At 33.5% G+C, this 18,550-nt stretch overlaps 1 protein-coding gene across 6 annotated transcripts in view; it reads right to left on the bottom strand.

The window, feature by feature from the left end:
• The window catches only part of LOC106171115 (cilia- and flagella-associated protein 70), a 36,162-nt gene that overhangs the window by 2,811 nt on the left and 14,801 nt on the right, over positions 1–18,550 (bottom strand). For 2 of the 6 annotated variants that reach the window (XM_087004447.1, XM_013551268.3), the window contains exons 8-28: positions 18,258–18,407; positions 17,949–18,033; positions 17,405–17,431; positions 16,840–16,878; positions 15,740–15,809; positions 13,857–13,918; positions 13,503–13,634; positions 12,995–13,015; positions 9,404–9,570; positions 8,873–8,933; positions 8,539–8,600; positions 8,029–8,094; positions 7,556–7,694; positions 7,035–7,220; positions 5,286–5,419; positions 4,775–4,890; positions 4,272–4,436; positions 2,914–3,045; positions 2,131–2,342; positions 1,391–1,543; positions 132–293 (exon numbers count right to left, since the gene is read on the bottom strand). In XM_087004447.1, coding sequence (XP_086860573.1) covers positions 132–293; positions 1,391–1,543; positions 2,131–2,342; positions 2,914–3,045; positions 4,272–4,436; positions 4,775–4,890; positions 5,286–5,419; positions 7,035–7,220; positions 7,556–7,694; positions 8,029–8,094; positions 8,539–8,600; positions 8,873–8,933; positions 9,404–9,570; positions 12,995–13,015; positions 13,503–13,634; positions 13,857–13,918; positions 15,740–15,809; positions 16,840–16,878; positions 17,405–17,431; positions 17,949–18,033; positions 18,258–18,407 — 2,341 coding nt within the window. The remainder of the gene's footprint in view (positions 1–131; positions 294–1,390; positions 1,544–2,130; positions 2,343–2,913; positions 3,046–4,271; positions 4,437–4,774; positions 4,891–5,285; positions 5,420–7,034; positions 7,221–7,555; positions 7,695–8,028; positions 8,095–8,538; positions 8,601–8,872; positions 8,934–9,403; positions 9,571–12,994; positions 13,016–13,502; positions 13,635–13,856; positions 13,919–15,739; positions 15,810–16,839; positions 16,879–17,404; positions 17,432–17,948; positions 18,034–18,257; positions 18,408–18,550) is intronic. The other 4 variants (XM_013551269.3, XM_013551271.3, XM_013551270.3 and 1 more) reach the window with 4 other exon arrangements.

Raw genomic sequence — 18,550 nt, 5'->3', positions numbered from 1 at the left:
ATATTTCATTCAAAATTATCACCTATAATCATTATTCATCATGTTATTTTATTTTTATTTTTTAGTCTTGATTCATTCACTCTTGCTCTATTTAAATCAATTCCAAGTTTTATATTTCCCCTCCCCCTCACCTGTCCCTCCTCCAGGTAAATAGAAGCCAGTCTTAGGTATATGGAGTGGCTCTCTGAGGGATCCCCAATGAAGGAGAGGGTTCTCTCATAGCAGCCCTTAGCCTCCTGCAGGTTGCCTGACAGGTAGTTCAGGTGACCAAGGAATGCCCATGCATCAGGGTTCTAGAAAAAAGTCAAAAGAATTACTTTTATTTAACATGACAACAAGTCACAATGATTATGATGTTTATCTATCAAACAGGTAACAAATCAAAATATCACATAAATATGTACTACAAAGCAAACTAACTAACTAAATCAATCAAACATTTTTGCTTTAGTATGGTTTTTCAGATTGTTTTATAGTCAGGCTGAGTATATATTGTGCCTATGTCACCTTCTCATACTGTTTTCTATCCATTTTGAAGTGAAATCAAACTCAATCTTAATATCTTTTTTCCATTCTTACAAACTCGTACAATTCAACCTATACAAAATGGAACGAGGAGTGAAATAATTCCTAAGTAAATCATTCTATAAGCAGCACCGTCAGCTTTCAACAGTGCTGCTGTCCTTTGTGGCCATATCACTGGACAATTAAAATAATTAGCCAAGGAAAATAAAAGTCTGCATCTGCCAACATGTTCTGTGAGCAGTCTGTTGATATCAACATAAATCACTATCTCCATGAAGACAAAGAAATTACTTTTGATCCAATTCTACTTTTTTTTCCATAAATATAAAGCACAAATACAAAGCTCTGACAGAAAAGAAAGACTTGTCCAGCTGCATAACACACTCGAGTTGAAAACTAATCAAAAGGGAGGGCAAGATAAGATAATAATTCATTTTTTCCACATGTTTAATTCTGACAGGTTATGGCAATTTACTAGAGAAAAAAGCATGCCCTCGAGCTAACAAGATAAGGCCCTGTGACACCTGATACTTCCAAACAGTATGTATGGGGGATGCAAAATATAATTGCTATGAAAATGCCAAATTATTCTCATGCCAGATACCAAAGAAAAACAGACAGCAAAGGTAGCACTTATTTTAAACATTTATTATTGTGTGTTCCTGTAACAATGCCATGAGAATCAGATGATCCAGGTGTTGCACCCCCCCTGTAACATACCATATAGAAGTCTTATAACAAAGTAATTACATAAATAATAATAATCTACGCAATCTAATAATATTTGTATGCTTAATTCACACTCGAGCTCACTTGCTCGCTAATTCACCCACTCAATCTCTCAGTTATTTCAACTCTTTCTCACCTCATGGTCTATTTGTAAAGCTTCATTGAGGGCCAGTCTTGCCCCTGGAAACTCCTTCTTGTGTATGTGCAGCCTGGCCAGGGTGATGTGGTAGTCAGCACTGGGACCTCCTGACGGGGACAGCAACTCATGAGCAAGGGCTCTCTCAGTGAACTGAAGTTATAGGATAACCATCTGTTATTCAGTTTCTAACCCCTCAAGATGGGGAGCAATCATCTATGGCTGAGACCTCTCTCAGTGAACTAAAGTTAGACATTTCATTTGGACATATTTCACACCAAAGAGAGAGAGATAATAGTGCACATATAGCAATATATGAACAAAAGGGCTCTTAACAAACTAAAACAATGTTTCAACTTGCAGATTTTGCCAAGCTATAACCTATGGTAAAATTGACTAGTTCTTAATGTCAGATATTTTTATGAATGGTACTTTTAACATATACAATGAAAAAATAAATAAATAAATATGCAAAAGCAAAAAAAACAATAAACTTATAAATAAACTTATAAATAAATAAATAAATAAGCAAGGGTGGGAGAGTGAAAAAAATCTCTGTACAGAGGCCATGGATTTGAACCCCCTATTTAGGTATAAAGACAACATAATCTTGTGCTAAGTTCTATTTAAATTATCAGATCTATCCTAGCCATTGTGTTGTACCAGCATTGTGTCATAATGTATAGTTATTGCAATAACCTCAATTTAATTTATTGTGACATACAGATCCAGCCACTCACCACCGCAGCCTTTGCCTCCAACAACCACTCCACAGCATTCATGTAAATACTGCTCTTGGGGACTGGGGTCGGTACACGCGGGGGCTCCTCCTCTGTCTGAAGGGGGGTGGGGACTGGACTACGAGCATGGCGACTGCTGGGTCGACTGCCTGGGTGATTGGAGTTCACATTGTCCTTGCTGCTGGTACGGCTCCCCATGGATCCTGGCCCCACTAGAACAGTTGATACAAGTATATAAGTATATCAGACATTAATGTTTTGATACTACATGTATTTCATCAAAATGTGAATAACTATGCTATTCCAAGTTCTTATTCCAAGTTGTAAGCCAGCCAACAAAAGCTTGTCTTTCATTTGTCTTTTTTGTAAATAAATAAATAAATAAATAAATAAATAAATAAATAAATAAATAAATTGTTTGTAAAATAGTGTTTGTGTGAGGTTTGATCATTTAAGTTTCCAGCAACCATATTCTTACATTGTATATCCATAAAGACAATTCTCTTTAATCAACATTGTTGAGATAAAAACAGGCCATTATTTCTTCAATGTCACACACTTACAGTCAACTTTATAGAATACCAAATAAACTATGCAGTATGGATAACCATAAAATGCATCATACTAAGTTTAAGGCTGATAAAAAATATTAGCCGAAATAAAACTGGATAAAATAATAAAATAATACTTGTACAAATATTGCTGATAACTACATATTTAATAATTAAACAGGTGATTTTTAATTTTTTCGGTTTTCCATTTTGCCTCAACTTTAAGTCCCACCTGGCTTCTTTCCAAGTGACATTTTTCTGCTGGCAGGTGCTTGTGTTTTGGACGTAGATGGTGCAGCTGGAGTGGCTGGCGTCTGCTTGATTTCAGGTAGAGTTTTACCTGGACTCTCTGGCCTGGTGGTCTCTGAAATATAAATGGGGCAATTCTAAATTAAACCTTAACTATATGTTGCAGAAAATCCAAAATAGTCTTAACTATTCCTGGAAAAGTTTGGCTCTGGGTCAGAGGTCCTTTGAGTAAGTTACATATTTCATTCATTATGTGTATAATTGACCTTTCATATTTTATCTGTCCATCTGTCTGTCTGTTTTTTTATTACATTATTTCATGACATACGGGTTAGAGATGCATCCATTAGTGATTATATGAATAAACACATGAATAAAAAGCCACAAACTACTGGTGCAAAAATGTAAAGTCAATTTTCTTTCACCTTTGCATGTTTGCTAGATTTCCTGATCAAAATGAGTATGAAACAATTTCTAACATTGTTTTGTGTCATGAAACAATTTGCTTTCCTCAAAATAACAATAAATGAACATGATGATTGAAAATTGTGAAATGGTTCCTAATTTCCTTAAAAAAATAATAAGATAATAACAAGATTATAATAAAACACCTGCCAAATTACACAAATTTGTTATTCAGAATCTCAAGGCCATACTGCTTGATGACTTCAATGCACGCAAACTGAGTGGATTATAAAACTTGCAAAAAATATGATGCTACAAGAATTGAATTACTAGCATTATATCTACCTTCAAAAAAAGCTCCCACAGCAGACTACACCACATTTAAGATTTATTCAACAATCAGATTTTAGTTAAATTGTTCACACACATGCTAATTTCACATAAGATAAGGCCATCTTATACTTTACAGCATTTACTGATATTTTTCAAGAAGATATACAGTAAACCAGAAAAAAATGCTTAATAAGGATAAAATATTACAGCATTACCTAATAAGGAGAAGGGGAGGGGGGGCAAAGATTGGAAAGTACTGTAGGAATACTAAACAAGCAAAGTTATTGTTCTTCAAAACCTTTTGTACCCATCCACACCCTCCTACTAACAAGTAACTAACAGACATGCTGAAAACTTTAAAAGCAGATGGACATTCGGAAAAACATGCAGTTACATGTATGAAAAATTAGGCCAGGACAAAGGCCTTTTGCCAGACAAAGTACAAATTCAAAATGGCAACTCTCTAAATTGTTGGTGGTCTCTTGGCCAACTTTACAGATTTCCACCAGTTCTAGAAAACTTTCCTGATTGGTAGGACCAAAGGTATCGATCAGCATGTCTGTACCATATACATCAATAATAAATCAAAATTATGTTTAGCACCTTTTGATGGAGAGGTGTCAAAGTGATCTCCTGCCTCTTCTCTCTCCTTGACAGGTGGCTGGGATGCAAGCAGTTCCTGCTTGGCATTGTAAACATTTTGTTTCTGTGCCTCAAGGAAAGCCATCTCAGCTTGAATGTCATTGCCAATACCATCATAAAACAAGCCTGTAAGTGTAAAAAACATCTTACTTATATTACACTGCTATTGTAAAAGGTCCACACTTATCCTGCAATATATTATTTTTAAGAGAGTTAAGTATGCAATGTTGTATTGGGTGTGACTGTTTAACTGTAAGAACTCAACCTTCAATCCACTATGATTCCATATGTCAAACTGATTATCTTTTTATGTACAATTTTTTTATTATTATACAGAGATGCACAATTTAACATACAATCAGAAATAATAATAATTATAATAATAAACACATCCTTTCAAAGGGCTAATAAGTCTCAACTAACACACTGTCTGCCAAGCATATGGCATTAACCTATTCCCCTACCTAACATGGTCCAAGCTAAAGTGCTGTGTGGATCAATTCTTGTGGCTGTCTCAAAGAAGGTCTCTGCTGCATCATTTCTTTCTTCCATTGCGCACACTACACCATACAAGATAAGGCTGAAAATTTTGGAAAAAAAAAGTATGATGAAAATAAGGGATACAATACGTGAGTGGATGGTTATTCAATTATCAGGGAACTATTGTAAAAAGTTGAACTGAACTAAAGCTGAAAATGCCTTATTCAAGCACAGATGTAGAATGTAATTTGTGGTATTGATTTTTATATGGGCATTCTTGGTGCTTTACTTAACAGAAAAAGGTGTGCAAATCTTCCTAAGTTTCATATCATCACTTTTGAAACAAAATGCTATTTGTATTGATATGATACAAGATGTAACTCTTTGTTGATCTGCTATCAAAATCATGTGGTTGGTATTTACATAAAATTTAGGTTTTTTACAATGTTTTTACAATTAGGTCAACTGTATGCAGTACAAGTCCACCATGCTCACCCATTGAAATGTCTCTGGTTGATGGCAATGCATTCCTTGAAGCATTCCTCTGCTTTGGGGATATCAGATATATAAAGACAGAATGTGCCGTAGTCAAACCAGGCTTCTGGGTCAGCCTTGTTTCTTGCAATTCTCTGGAAAAACATTAAATTTGCATCATTTACAGAATTTGTTCTTACTAGACTACTACAAACAGCCTGCATGCTTTTTTTTCTTTTTTTTTAATTTCATTTTTTTATTAAGCACATTTGCTGTTTTTTTAACACAAAATCTTGATAGGATTAAGGATTAAGAGAATTAAGGATTTCATGTACACTTTTCTTATGTTCATCTATCATCAGATAAATAGGGACAATTATATAAATTTCCTTAGAGATGTGAAGGCTTTCAAAGTATGAAGGAAAATATCAAAATATGTCAAAATGACTTAAAATTTTTCCCTCAGGTTTAATAAATTCTCACAGTCACAGCAAATTCTTTGAATGAAATATGCTGCAAGTAATTTTTTTTCTGTTTTGGATTCTACTTTCCCTATGTTAAACTTAACATGTTAAAATCCCAGTCACAATGCACTGCATACAGATAAGAAGAGTCCATGCAGACATTTCATGCCCAGGCAAATGCAATTCTAATCTCCACAAACAATGTAAATGGACACTTTGATTCCAATTAAGTATACTAAAAGCGTGTTTGTGTTGTCCAATCATCAAAATAATAGACATTAGGTACAATTGTACTTGACAGACAAATTATTATTATTTTCATTATTGGAAAAGAAGTAATTTTTGAACAATCAAGGGCTTTAAATAAAGTGCTATATACTAATACAAAAAAAATGCAAAAATTTGTGTGGTTACAGCAGTAATGTATATGTATACAGTAACTATAATTACAGTAACTATAATCAAGTTTAGAAATTAAGGCCATTAATACCATACTTATAACTGTTTACATCAAAGTGGCAAAAATGATGGTTTCAAATTGTTTCAAATTGAATGTACATGTTTCATGACTGTCTTGCAGAAGGTTGGTCAACCATAATTTCTCATTTCCCGCAATAGAAAAAAAAGGTCTGATACATGTAATTTTACATTATCTGGGATAACAGTCTGTGACTTTGTATCTGGTGTCATTACCTAAATGATGAAATTTTGTACTTAAATGGGAAATGAAGTAAAATAACACCAAACCCCTCACAGCCTAAAGGCCTGCACCCACTAGAGTTGTTTGAAGAGGCCTGGGTTGATGAGATGACAGACACCTGAAACCTTGAAACACTATTGGTAAGCGAAACTATATACCAATTCTCCAAAGTGATCAGATTTAAAATACCAAACTACTTTGCCCTTTATATAAATCATGATGGTAATTCTAACAGGGAGGAAAAGGGTGCGGTGAAAAGGCGTCCCTAAAGCCACAAAACAAAACATCAAATAACAGTTGCTCCTACCTCTTAAAAAATAGACTGTACTTTTTTTTTTCGTGTGGTAGGAAATGCCACATCCACAGTGTGGGTAATTTTTGACCATAAGATCATAGGTATTACGGTGTTTCCTGGGGTCAATTTTCAATTTCTCCCACTTACGAAACCAATGCCAAAGTTCTTATTTATTTATAATTATTTATTTATTAATATTATTCAATTTGAATTTGAAAGAAAACAACTAATTTCCCCACATTCAGGATTTGTCCCACCAGTCTACTAACTTCATCAATTTTGTTTGGCTTTACTTTAAAGTTTCAACTCACCTCTTGGTAATATTTAGCAGCCAATTCAAAGTTTTCATTGACCTCTGCTTCACGGGCAAAATGTTTGAGCTGTGCATCTGTTGCCAGAGGTTCTGGAACAGGTGTCTTATCCTCCAGAGATAAAACCTTGCTCAGCCCAATGTGCATCTGGTCCATTAGGTACACATACAGCTCACTCAGGAAAGCCTGGGTAATAGCAACATGATACAATCCATCAGGAAAATCAAAATTAATCAAAATTCCATTTTTTCATTAGGTACTGCAGGTGATGCATGATCTTTAAATTGTTCACAAAAACAAAAGGCAAAAAAAGAAAAAGAAAAAAGCCCAGTATTCTAAATGTTAGTTTTAAGGAGACAAATAAGCCTTCTTTTTTTAAATACAAAAAATAAGACCAAAGATGTGGATTTTGGAGGCGATGACAAATAAGAACGGCCTACAATGTATTCATACCCAGTACAGCAAAGATATCACTATTTGCCCAAACATTCTACAGAAATTACACCCAAGTCTGCAATTACCTGCAGTTCTTCATCAGTTGCAAAACTTGTTGTTTTCAGATACTTCTCCCTAACAATTTTCACAACTGCATGCTTCAGTTGTTCTTTGAAGGCAAAATATTTCCCACTGGAGTTCAGGTCAAAGATGAGTTTCTGCCTCCTGAAATTTGACGAAATGCAACAGAACATGAGCAGTGACCCTTGCACATTCAAACATATCAAGAGATGGTCGATTTTACCTTTTTCAGTTTAACAGGGGTGAATTACGGATTCTATTCTTCAGAACTATTAAATCTGGATTCTTCTTCACAGTTTTTGTTTGTTAATGACTTCTCCTTACAGCATTCATTGGTAAAAAGCCTTTATCTCCAATGTACAGGCAAAGAAAATGACACTCATATACAAACATTTTTTGCATTTTTGACCCAATTTCTATTAAAGAGAGCTTCAGACATGAGCTTAATAAAGGTTTACATATGTCCCTCCTAACATACCGTTTCTCCATGTCCTCTAATGAAGCTGTCACAGAGGTGTCCCCCAGTTCATCAGCAAACTTCTCCCTGAGTAACAAAAACACATTTTCTTATCATTTTAATTGGTTTCTTAAATCATAAGCCTATAAATGATTTAGTAGATTGATTCTTTTAATATGAATAAACCAAGAAAAGACTTTGTATTAAGCAACAACAACAACAACAATAACCATCATCAACATCATCATAAACTATTGAGTGCAAAATTGTTTTTACATCTGCAGGCTTAGACTACTACAACAGGACAGCACACAAGCTTATTAATAAATATCTGCATTTTTTCATAATATCACTCACAATTTTTTTCATTACATTATTCACACATTTCACCATGGCAGTCATACCCTGCACAGAGGGTGGACTTTTAGATAGAAAGGAAAGATTGATGCATGTCGTTGTCTGCAAGACCTTGAAAAAAAAAAAGCCATTATCTGGCTAAAAATATTGAATCGCTTTGTCAAGAACAATTACCTGAACTCATCAAGGGCCATGCTGAACACACTTGCTATTTGATTGTGGAAATCTTCAACAGCCTAAATGAGAGAAATAAAAAAAAAGATTTCCATCAATATCAATATAACAATCACTAGATATCTCTCCAGTAAGACTAACCAAGTATATTTGTAAGACAATCATGGCTTTGTATCACATATATTTATTCTAATCAGGGCACGATGCAAGACAACTTACATACCACGTCGCATTTGAATTGAGATAACCAATTAAAAACTGAGCCCATTAATATTCAAGTCATTTATTTTCATAGAGAAAAAAAATAGTGTCTGGTAAAGCATAAGAATCTCACCCGCTGTGCGCCATTGGTTCTCTTGGGAAACAATGGCCTTGGTGGAATATATTCTGCTACCCTGGGAGAAAATAGATTGTTTAAATCGTTATAAATATTTTAATTTTCATAAAATTTGAAATTTTCAGAAAAGCTATAAGAGTAAATGAACTGTAACAGGAGAAAAAATCTTCATTTTGATCCTTTAAAAGATGGAAAGATAAATGACTTTAGGATGGGAGCCATCTATATTTTCAAAAGGGGGTCCTTTTCTGCAAAAGTAGACTTTTTTACCTCCTTAGTTAACTCAACTTGAGAAATGGCATAGAACTTAAATCATCAGAGTATTACTTTTCTACCCAAACATACAGCCTATGTACATGTATATATTCTTTATAACTTTCATAAATCGCCACTTTTAATACCGCAAATTACTATCTATTAGGCTTGCTCCAATTTTTATTACAAAAACAGTGTGGTATAGACAGGTAACTGTGGGTTGTCCATTTCTCATCTGACAGAGGCATTTGGGATAACCTCATCAGTTTTTACCTTTTGGCCAGCTCCTCGGGCTGTCTCCTCCTCACCAGAGCCCTGTGTAACACAATCTCCAATGTTACATAGGACTTGCTGTCAACATACTGCTGCCCCTCCACATTGACTGGCCCCTCTCCATCCAACTGGGATGTAGAGTCCGCAGCCTTCAGCATGGCAGACGCCTTAAAGTGTAGGAGACAGAAAAAAGTGTAAGAAATAAATGGTATGAGATGTGATTGTTATCAGTTTCATTTTTAGTTTTAATATATGTAAACGATATATGTTGAAATGAAAAAGGACTGTGCTTTCGTATTACAAGCTCCATCTGAACTACTTTTTTAAAAAAATATTTTAGAGATTCATGAGATATTTTTTCAATATTCAAAAAAAAAAAAAAAAAAAAAATCATTCATTTCCAGAAATATATAAAATAAAAATTGAAAACATGAAAAGAATTGACTCTAAAGATCCTGGTAATAGAACAGGCAGCTCTCGGCCATCTGTTTACTGTCAATGCAAATTTAGACAAAAAAAGACAATGTGCAGAATATGCCATGTGGTTTCACACCAAATGCATTTCAATTGAAGATAACCTGATGATTAAACATGGAAATTACACTGATGCTACACCCTAGGGAAATTGAAATAAAAAACCTTTCATCCTTACAGAATTTCTGAAGATAAAATCATTTGTAAATCGTCATTTACAACACGCACTAGAAATAAAAGTATTCAAAATTGCCAACTTGCAAGGTTTATGCTTTTTTGCCTGTTGACATTTGATTTGAACCTTAAGATAACCAACCAAAAAAAGTACAAACTGTCTTTTATTTCTTTAAAATTAATAAAACAACAGCTTGGATTAAACAATTTTTGCCATCAGTATTTTATCAACAGAAAGATTTGAATTTTTAAAAAAATTCCTGTCTTTCATTTTCAAACCAGAGAGATAATTGGGGCTAACAACTTCAAATCTGTTTATTTATCAATTTAAAATTATGGAGCAACAGGCCCATGCTTCAGAAAATAACAGATAGCTAAAATATCTGTAGTGAAGCAGTGACATATGTATTTGTCAGTAACAACCATTGTTCTCATCATAAACCGTATATGCTGTTTGGGATAAAATGACAAAACTGTGCAACAGGTTAGAAAACAGCAACCAATAACATTGTGACGTGAATCCAATAGGCAATAATCACCTGTGATATCCCAGTGCAAAACAAAGTCAGATGGTTGCATCAGAATTCACAATACAGACACAAGTTGGTCCTTTATGCAACTTTAATCAAGAATGGAGAGGTGGAGAAGGGTGTATTAATTGACATATGTTGTCTCCTGCTTCTGAATTTATTTCTTATAGATTTGGACAACATGAAGTTTTTTCTGTATTTCTTTTTGGAGGGGGGGGGGAAGAGAGGGGATGGGGAGTAGGGATGTTTTGAAAAACAACACATCTTGTTGAAGTTCTTTTAAAATAAGGATTCCTCATAAACAATCTCTTTTTTATTACAATTTCTTTATGCTCGAATATAAGGAGAGGAGTGGGGTGGGAAACATGCTTCTGTCTGGATTTTCTTTGAAAATGGGTGGTGGTGACAAGTAGCACTCTTTTGCTGGGTTACTCCCAGGAGAAAGGGAGAGCATTTTTGAAGGCAGCTTCTTTGACCACATTAAAAGGTAAGTGAAAAGGACTTCTTATGGTGAAGTGTAGTAAACTTCTCATTCAAAAGATCTCTATCAAGACACACACCCTCTCTCCACTTCTGCCATCCAAGTTAATATGTAGTTATTTACACTGATATAAAATTTAATACATTTTACCAACTAGCCTTTAATGCCAGTGTGATATATCAATGAATCAAAGTATATTTCTATCTAATTTAAGTCACATTCCATAAAAAAATTGAGAAAAACAGAATAATAAAAATACATAAAATATAAAATATTATCTACCTGTATGGTAAGATATGTTGATAATAACCCTGCTTAGAACTGGCAAGGGTCTAAATATAGTATTTGGTGACAAATATTTTAATGTTACAAACAGGTTTACAGTATAGAAGTAACAAACCAGAGAAGCTTATTTATGAAATTGTGTTAGTTCTGATATAACTAGGGTGGCCATTGTCATCTTTTAATTTAGTATTTCTACTGCAGGAGGATGTCTTCTATTTTAATTAAGTACTGTCTATTGGCAATGAAGCTCCTGTCAAGATTCATCTACAAAAACTGGACCAAAAGAAGCGTAAATAGTAATTCTGCCATATACACATGTATATTATCAATTTTTCATAATAAGACATTTAATATCAAATTCATCATTTGCACCTACACAACTCATAAACTCCAACATGTATATCCTCATCAAATGTGGAAACGCAACTAATATTAATACTGCCAGAATTAATGTTTGCACTAAATTAAGACAAGCAATTCTAAGTAGAATAATGGAGTATTCAAGTTTGTCTATCACCTCTTGTCCATGCAGAGATATAGCATGACAGCACAGAATAACTGAAAGCTATTCTGATCATAGATAATGTGTGACAGCTCCAGGCACCAGCTAGTGATGAAAAGGGCAATGAAATGGCATCAATTTCACTTTAAAAAGTGGCAATCGCCTGAAATGCATCACCTTCTTGGATGAACAGAAAGGTAACTTTCACCCTTGGTAGTTTATTTTTACTTCTAATAAAAATATCATTGCACATTTTATAACCTCTACCAAGAAGGTTATGTTTTTGCCTTTGTTGGCATGTTAGTTAACAGCCTAACTCATAAGGGCAGATTTTGATAAAATTTTCAGGATAATTCAGAAATGGACGAACAGAATGGATTAGAATTTGGCAGTGATCTATTAAATATAATCAAGTTATAATAGTGGGAAGTGAGCTGCCTTGGCACAAGTCTGTGTGCTTTTTAGCACTCTCTGAGTACTTTTCTACTTTTTGAGTTATCAATATCTGGGTCCTTTTGACTTTTAAATTAAACTTTATAGATAGTACAACAAGAATGGATGTTTAATTATATCAAAAGTTTCCTTCATTCTGTTGAAATTTTCATTTACATATAGTTATAATAAAAAAAAAAGAATCAAGACAAGACTTTCTGTGATGTGATCACTGCAAAAGATGGATATTGTCAAAAATCTACAGGGCAATTTCTATTTTTTTTATCATGACAATCTACTCATTTCATTACTTTGTTTAGGTTATTATCAGATACCTATAGAAATGAAAGAAAATTTAAAAATAAATCATGCTCATGAGTTTAAGTAATTTTATAGGTATTAGAAAATGTATGTAATTATTCCTATTCCCAGCACAGCACATCTATCAAAGCAATGAACAATTCATTTATTCAGAGCCATACAGGAATAACATCCGTGGCATCAATATCAAGTAACAAAGCTAATAGATGTAGCATCACGAAGCTAGCTTAGCTCAGAGACTGCTCTTTTTACCAAGAAAATCACAGAAAGAAAATCTTAACCTTTTCAACATTGGTCTAAGGTCTCAGTTGAAGTTATACAGTTATACCAAAACATGAAACTGTGGACACAGATAGTTTTCCTGTATGACTCTGATATCTCGCTATACAAACCTCATCTTCCTTGTCTTTTTTCTAAAATTATGGCAACGAAAATGAAAAATAAGACTGTGCACAAAACAATCAAAACAAGCTGCTAAATGTATTCACTAATAGGATGGTGCACTTAACTATCTGTATGCTGAATTACAACTAAAACTGTTGCCATTCTAGATTTGATATTTACAGAAAAACAAAATAAATCAAGAAGTGATTCAAAACTTTTTCAATGTCTTTTGTGCAATACATCTACTGTATATACTGTTTAGTGGTATTTGCAATAGAGAGGGTGTTCTTCTCTACAGAACTTATGTGAAATGAAATCTTGCTTTTAACATGAAAAACATTTACGCAAAAGAAGGTAACTTTCTTTTTTTGCAAATGTCACAATAATCAGACACCTCTTAGTCATCAAAGAGGCATACTACAGAGAACAGAAATGTTGCAAAAACATATAAATAATTATAATAAGAAATCCCCAAAAGCCCAAAGCAACCAAAAAAATATTTTTAAAAAATCTTACCCCTTTTTTAACTGGCTCTTTCTTATCAGCATCTTTTCCACCCTTTTTGGGAAAAGGAGATGTTGCATTTCTAGCTAACATTCCAGTTGCAATCTTGGCTGCTTCTTCTGCCAGACCTCCTCTGCGTTTTGTCTGAAAGGACATCAATTGTCTAATGTCAGTCAATTCATACCACTACTTTCATTTCTTAAAAAAATCAAAATACCCTGTTGAGTGATCGACTTATCCAAAATCTCACACTTTGCCATGCACAGAAGGACAGCAAACTTTTTCGTAAATTTTTTGCTCTTCAATTGATTTATTCTTCATTTGCTATTATTTAATATGTTAACATATATTTAAACATCAGTTTACCTTTTCTGCCATTTCATTGTCACTGTATGCATATACTTTATATGCACCTCGGATTCGCTTCACTGAATGAAAATAACAGAAATCATTTTAATGCACAGAGACTTAAAAATGGTGTGTATTGTGGAATCACCAAGATAGTAAAAACATCAGCCTTTGGCATAAAGTTTATGTGATCATGATAAAAATATGGTTTATGGCCATGGATCAGTTACTTTAGACAGAAGTGTGTTCCATGAATCTTCTGTGCATTAAAAAGAAAATAAAAAAACATCAGCATTCCATGAGAAGTCATTAACAACATTTTGAAGTGATATTATATCAACTACCTGTCAACTGCAAATGAAAAGTGACAATGCTTATTTCATTTACAGAAACAGCTTTATTAATGCCATGGGTATTAGTGTGAATGAAAAGCAATAGGAATCTGTCACTATGTCCATTCAATATCTAAATTGTTCATCAATTTTCAATTGACACCTGTACTTGGAAAATCTGGAGATGAGGGAAGCTTAAGTGTTTTGCCAAAAAAATGAACCTTTTATTCCGGAAACTCATATATATATATATATATATATATATATATATATATATATATATATATATATATATATATATATATATATATATATATCACTAAAAAAACAGTCATGGTGTTAAACACAGTATACTATTCAATCCACACCATTTACACAACAAATATTAGTTATAAGTGTGTTGTTGACAAGGTTTTGCTCATGGCAGAATTGTAGCCAATGTGAGTTTCAATAATAATAAAAAATTATTTATCACTACGCACTTGGGTATTGATGTCATTGGTGCAAGTGTAGGTCTTCGCCCATTGTAATGGTGTTTATTATAGCAGACGTCACTGCTGTTTAGCACACTATAATTGACACTATCACTCCTGACGTCAATATCTGGTTGATGGCTCCCACTTCTCTCATTAACCCCTTAAGTGGTCAAAATGTACATAAAATGACTGCACATGACTAGAAACTTATGATTTTACTCATTTTTAGGCCACGGAAAGTGACATTCTCCTTGAACTGCGCAAAAGGACTTGAATTAGAAAAATAAAATAATGGATGACATATATAACTCATTAGCACAGTATATCATTCATTTGCACAGTGCAACTATGGTTCATTGTTTATTTCTGAGCCACCATACAAATCTTTAAGTTTCAAGACATGATTTGAAGTGACATGTATCTAAGTTCCCTGGATAGGATCAAAAGGGTCATAGGAGATAGGTTAATAGGGTCTGTATCTTGTACTATTTCAACAGAGACATAACATATCAAGCAGTCTTACAAATAAAAAGAGACAATCATCTGTTATCTGCCAGAATTATAGTCCTACATGCACACACAGTTTGACTTATTTGGATGAAGCTTGAAAATTGACAGGGAAAATTAGAAAAATTGCAAGTCAGCCACCCTTGCTGTCTCTACAAAGGGGAATTCCTATAGATAGAAAGACAAATAGATAGGTACTTTCTTTATTCTGAACTGCAAGCAGAAGCACAAGAAATAAAACATTTTTGCCACCCCATTTCTTCAAAGCAGTGACAGATCAACTGCAACAACATGTGTATAGTTATCAGTTTAAAGTTTTTTAACCAATATTCACTGCAGTTTGGGGTTTATCTGGCGTTTTACTTTGGTAAGCAACAAAGTAAATCATATGACTGGATTTTAATAATATAACATAAGCAACCCTGCAAACACACTGCATTATTATGCATTGTTTCAAATGATTAATCCGTTAGACATTTCCACTCAAAGAAAGAAATCAACAGCCAATAAATTCAGCAATTCTTTACTGTTGACTAGAAAAAAACCCTGTTCATTTCAAAAAAGAAAAATGAAAAAAAAAACTTACCTCCAGGATAAAGCAGTGGTGCCATGTTGACATAGACTATGCCATGATAAGAAATAGTGCCCTCTTCCTCCTGTTAGATTAGAAAAAATATACCTTTAAGGTACATTAGTTTTGAATTCAAATAATATAATTCAATGGGAATGGTAGGTATTATTTTTGGTGCCAATATAAAATGACTTTTGTTAAGTCACAACTTTACTGCAGTAACATACTTGTATATTCCAAAAACGTAACTTCAATTAATATTACTTAATTACTTTTTTTTCTTTCTTGTGGCGTGAATCAGGAATGTATATATACATTTCCTGATATATGCAATTAATTATAATTATGTTTCCATAAAATAGTGAAGAAAGATCAGTATTTTTTTCACATTTCCAATGTGTCGAAAGTTACCAGTATATTTTACCCAAAACTTCTGGAAATCAGCTCTAACTGAATAGGTCTCATATCATCACAATCTGTACACTTAAAAGTAATAAAACATTCAACCAGCTGATACAGATGGATAAATATCTTTCCAGAAAATAACACCTTCTTTGTGCATGCATGGGAAAACAGTAAATCGTTCACAGTTTGAGTGCAAATGAGCTTAAATTTACAAATTGGATGAAAAACAGGATATACACACTTTGTATCATTTCAAAGCATGCTAACATGCAGATGTGGTGTGCTTTACATACATAGTTCATGCAAACCTCCAAATCTAAATTTGTTGTTGTTGTATTTCACACATAACAACAGCATGTACCAGTTAATGAGCCTGTGTAGTGGGATGGGTGATTGAAGCAAGGCACATTGAACAATGCAGCCAGTATAGCAGCATGCAAGGCAGTGTATCAGAAACATGTCTATAACTATTGGTGCAGACTGTGCATGAATAACAACTTAAAAAAGAGAAGAGAATAGCCATTTCCTTTCACAGCTTATTTCATTTGCACAATACAAAAACCTTTCACTTATGACAAAGGGAAAAGAAAAACATTGCGATTTGCAAGACAAAATTAAATGTGATCATGCAGAATCAACACTGATTTTCTTAATGTGATAAATGTTATGCCAGTGAGATGTGCATAATATTTTAAAGAATAAATACTGACCACAAGTTTGTAAGACGTAAGTCTTGTCATCACCACAGACTAAAGCAAGGGGGAAAACAATCTGGTTAGTGACAATGAGTTATTAGTAACCATTAATATGTTGTTGCTAATAAAAGAAAAATTTAAAATAATTGATAATAATTAGTGGGTAGGACACAGTGGGTATTGCACCTAAACTAATCACTTTTTAAAAATTATTTTCCAATTATAAAACCCTGTAATTTTCCTTTTAAAAAAGCTCCTATTTCATACCCAAATGATACAGCATAAAATAAGTTTCATTGAATCAAGTTATTAGAAGCATTTACCAAGAATACAGAAAGCCCAAGAGGAAATAAGGGTCTGTTTTTATGAGGGATGTAATCGGAAGAAAAAGCAATTCCATGCAATCATATCAAAGTCAGAACCTAATCAGGAATTTTACGGAATAACTGAGCAAAGAAGTGATAACCTGGGCAAGGATAGAAGAAATTGCTCCCTGTAGTGGAAAATATGTTACAATTTGGTGTAATATTTTCCAATAATTGAATAAGAGAGAACAGAAAGAACAGATTACAATACCAACCCCCGTGCGTAATCCATATGCAGATAACTGAGGAAAATAAAAATAACTGTGAGTGAATGGACAACAGTGATAAAGGGTAAATGAACTTAGAAAAAAATACAAGTTACCATTAAAAAAATTATAATTAAGTAAAATTAATGTGATTTTGAAACAAGTTTTAAGTGAGACAATAATCTTCGATAGTTTTTGAAAATGTGCACTTTTCGCAAAGGTTGCACAGCATAGAATGGTCTGTAATTTTTCAGTATACTTGAAATAAAAATTATCTGAAAATGTAACTTAACCATTGTGAAGCAGAGGTTGTAAGTTCAGTTAATAAATACAAATGAAAACCAAACAGATTATGCCATTAATACAGATAAAATGTTAGTGCTATGCCTTATTATTATAAGACAGCAATATATGTTACTAAATCAGTTTTTAGTTTGTTAAAATAAAAATATACACATGCACATAGCTGCCAGTTTCACTCATAAGCATATATTAATGTACCAATTATTTTACAAAAAAAAAAAAAAAAAAGAGATAAAAATGGTTGACCCACCTTCTTGCCCTTCCCGCCAGCAGGCAGTGGAATTCTCATCACTTCCAATGGCCAATAACGAGTCTTGGCTATCTTCTCTTGCAAGCTGTTAGAAAAAATCAAATTAAACATATATCCTTTACTCTTGCTAATTTTCATGACCAAAATGGTACAAATACAAATAACTGCTTTAATTACATAGGTTTAAAATAAGAAAGGGCAAAAATTTTACTCCATCCATATATTGTTTTTGATCTTTTTTTATTTGTTCCCAGGCCCAGTGACACATCACTTGACAGTCCACTGCATTAGGAGAGTTTTGTATCTTACCTTTTTGTACCGGAAGCATCTAGGTAACATCTTTTCTCTGTGTTCCATGTTACCCTGTTCTTGTCATGCTCAGAGACTTCACGATGATCGCGATCAGTCTTTGCACGGAAATCACCATCTTCCTCTTCCACTGGGTCTTCAGACAGAAAGCTAAAAATAAACATTTGTCCAAGAGTGTTAACGTAACAGAGAGCCACCAAGCTGGGATCTCACAGTTAACACAGGAGTATACAAACTGTTGTTAACTGATTGCAATTGGTCAAAAAATGATTTATGCAGAGGATTAAGATCAA

The sequence above is a fragment of the Lingula anatina genome, chromosome 2, assembly GCF_051362555.1.
Source record: "Lingula anatina isolate TDL-2025a chromosome 2, LinAna3.0, whole genome shotgun sequence".
NCBI classification, from domain to species: Eukaryota; Metazoa; Brachiopoda; class Lingulata; order Lingulida; family Lingulidae; genus Lingula; species Lingula anatina.
This window is presented reverse-complemented; position numbering and strand designations above follow the sequence as displayed.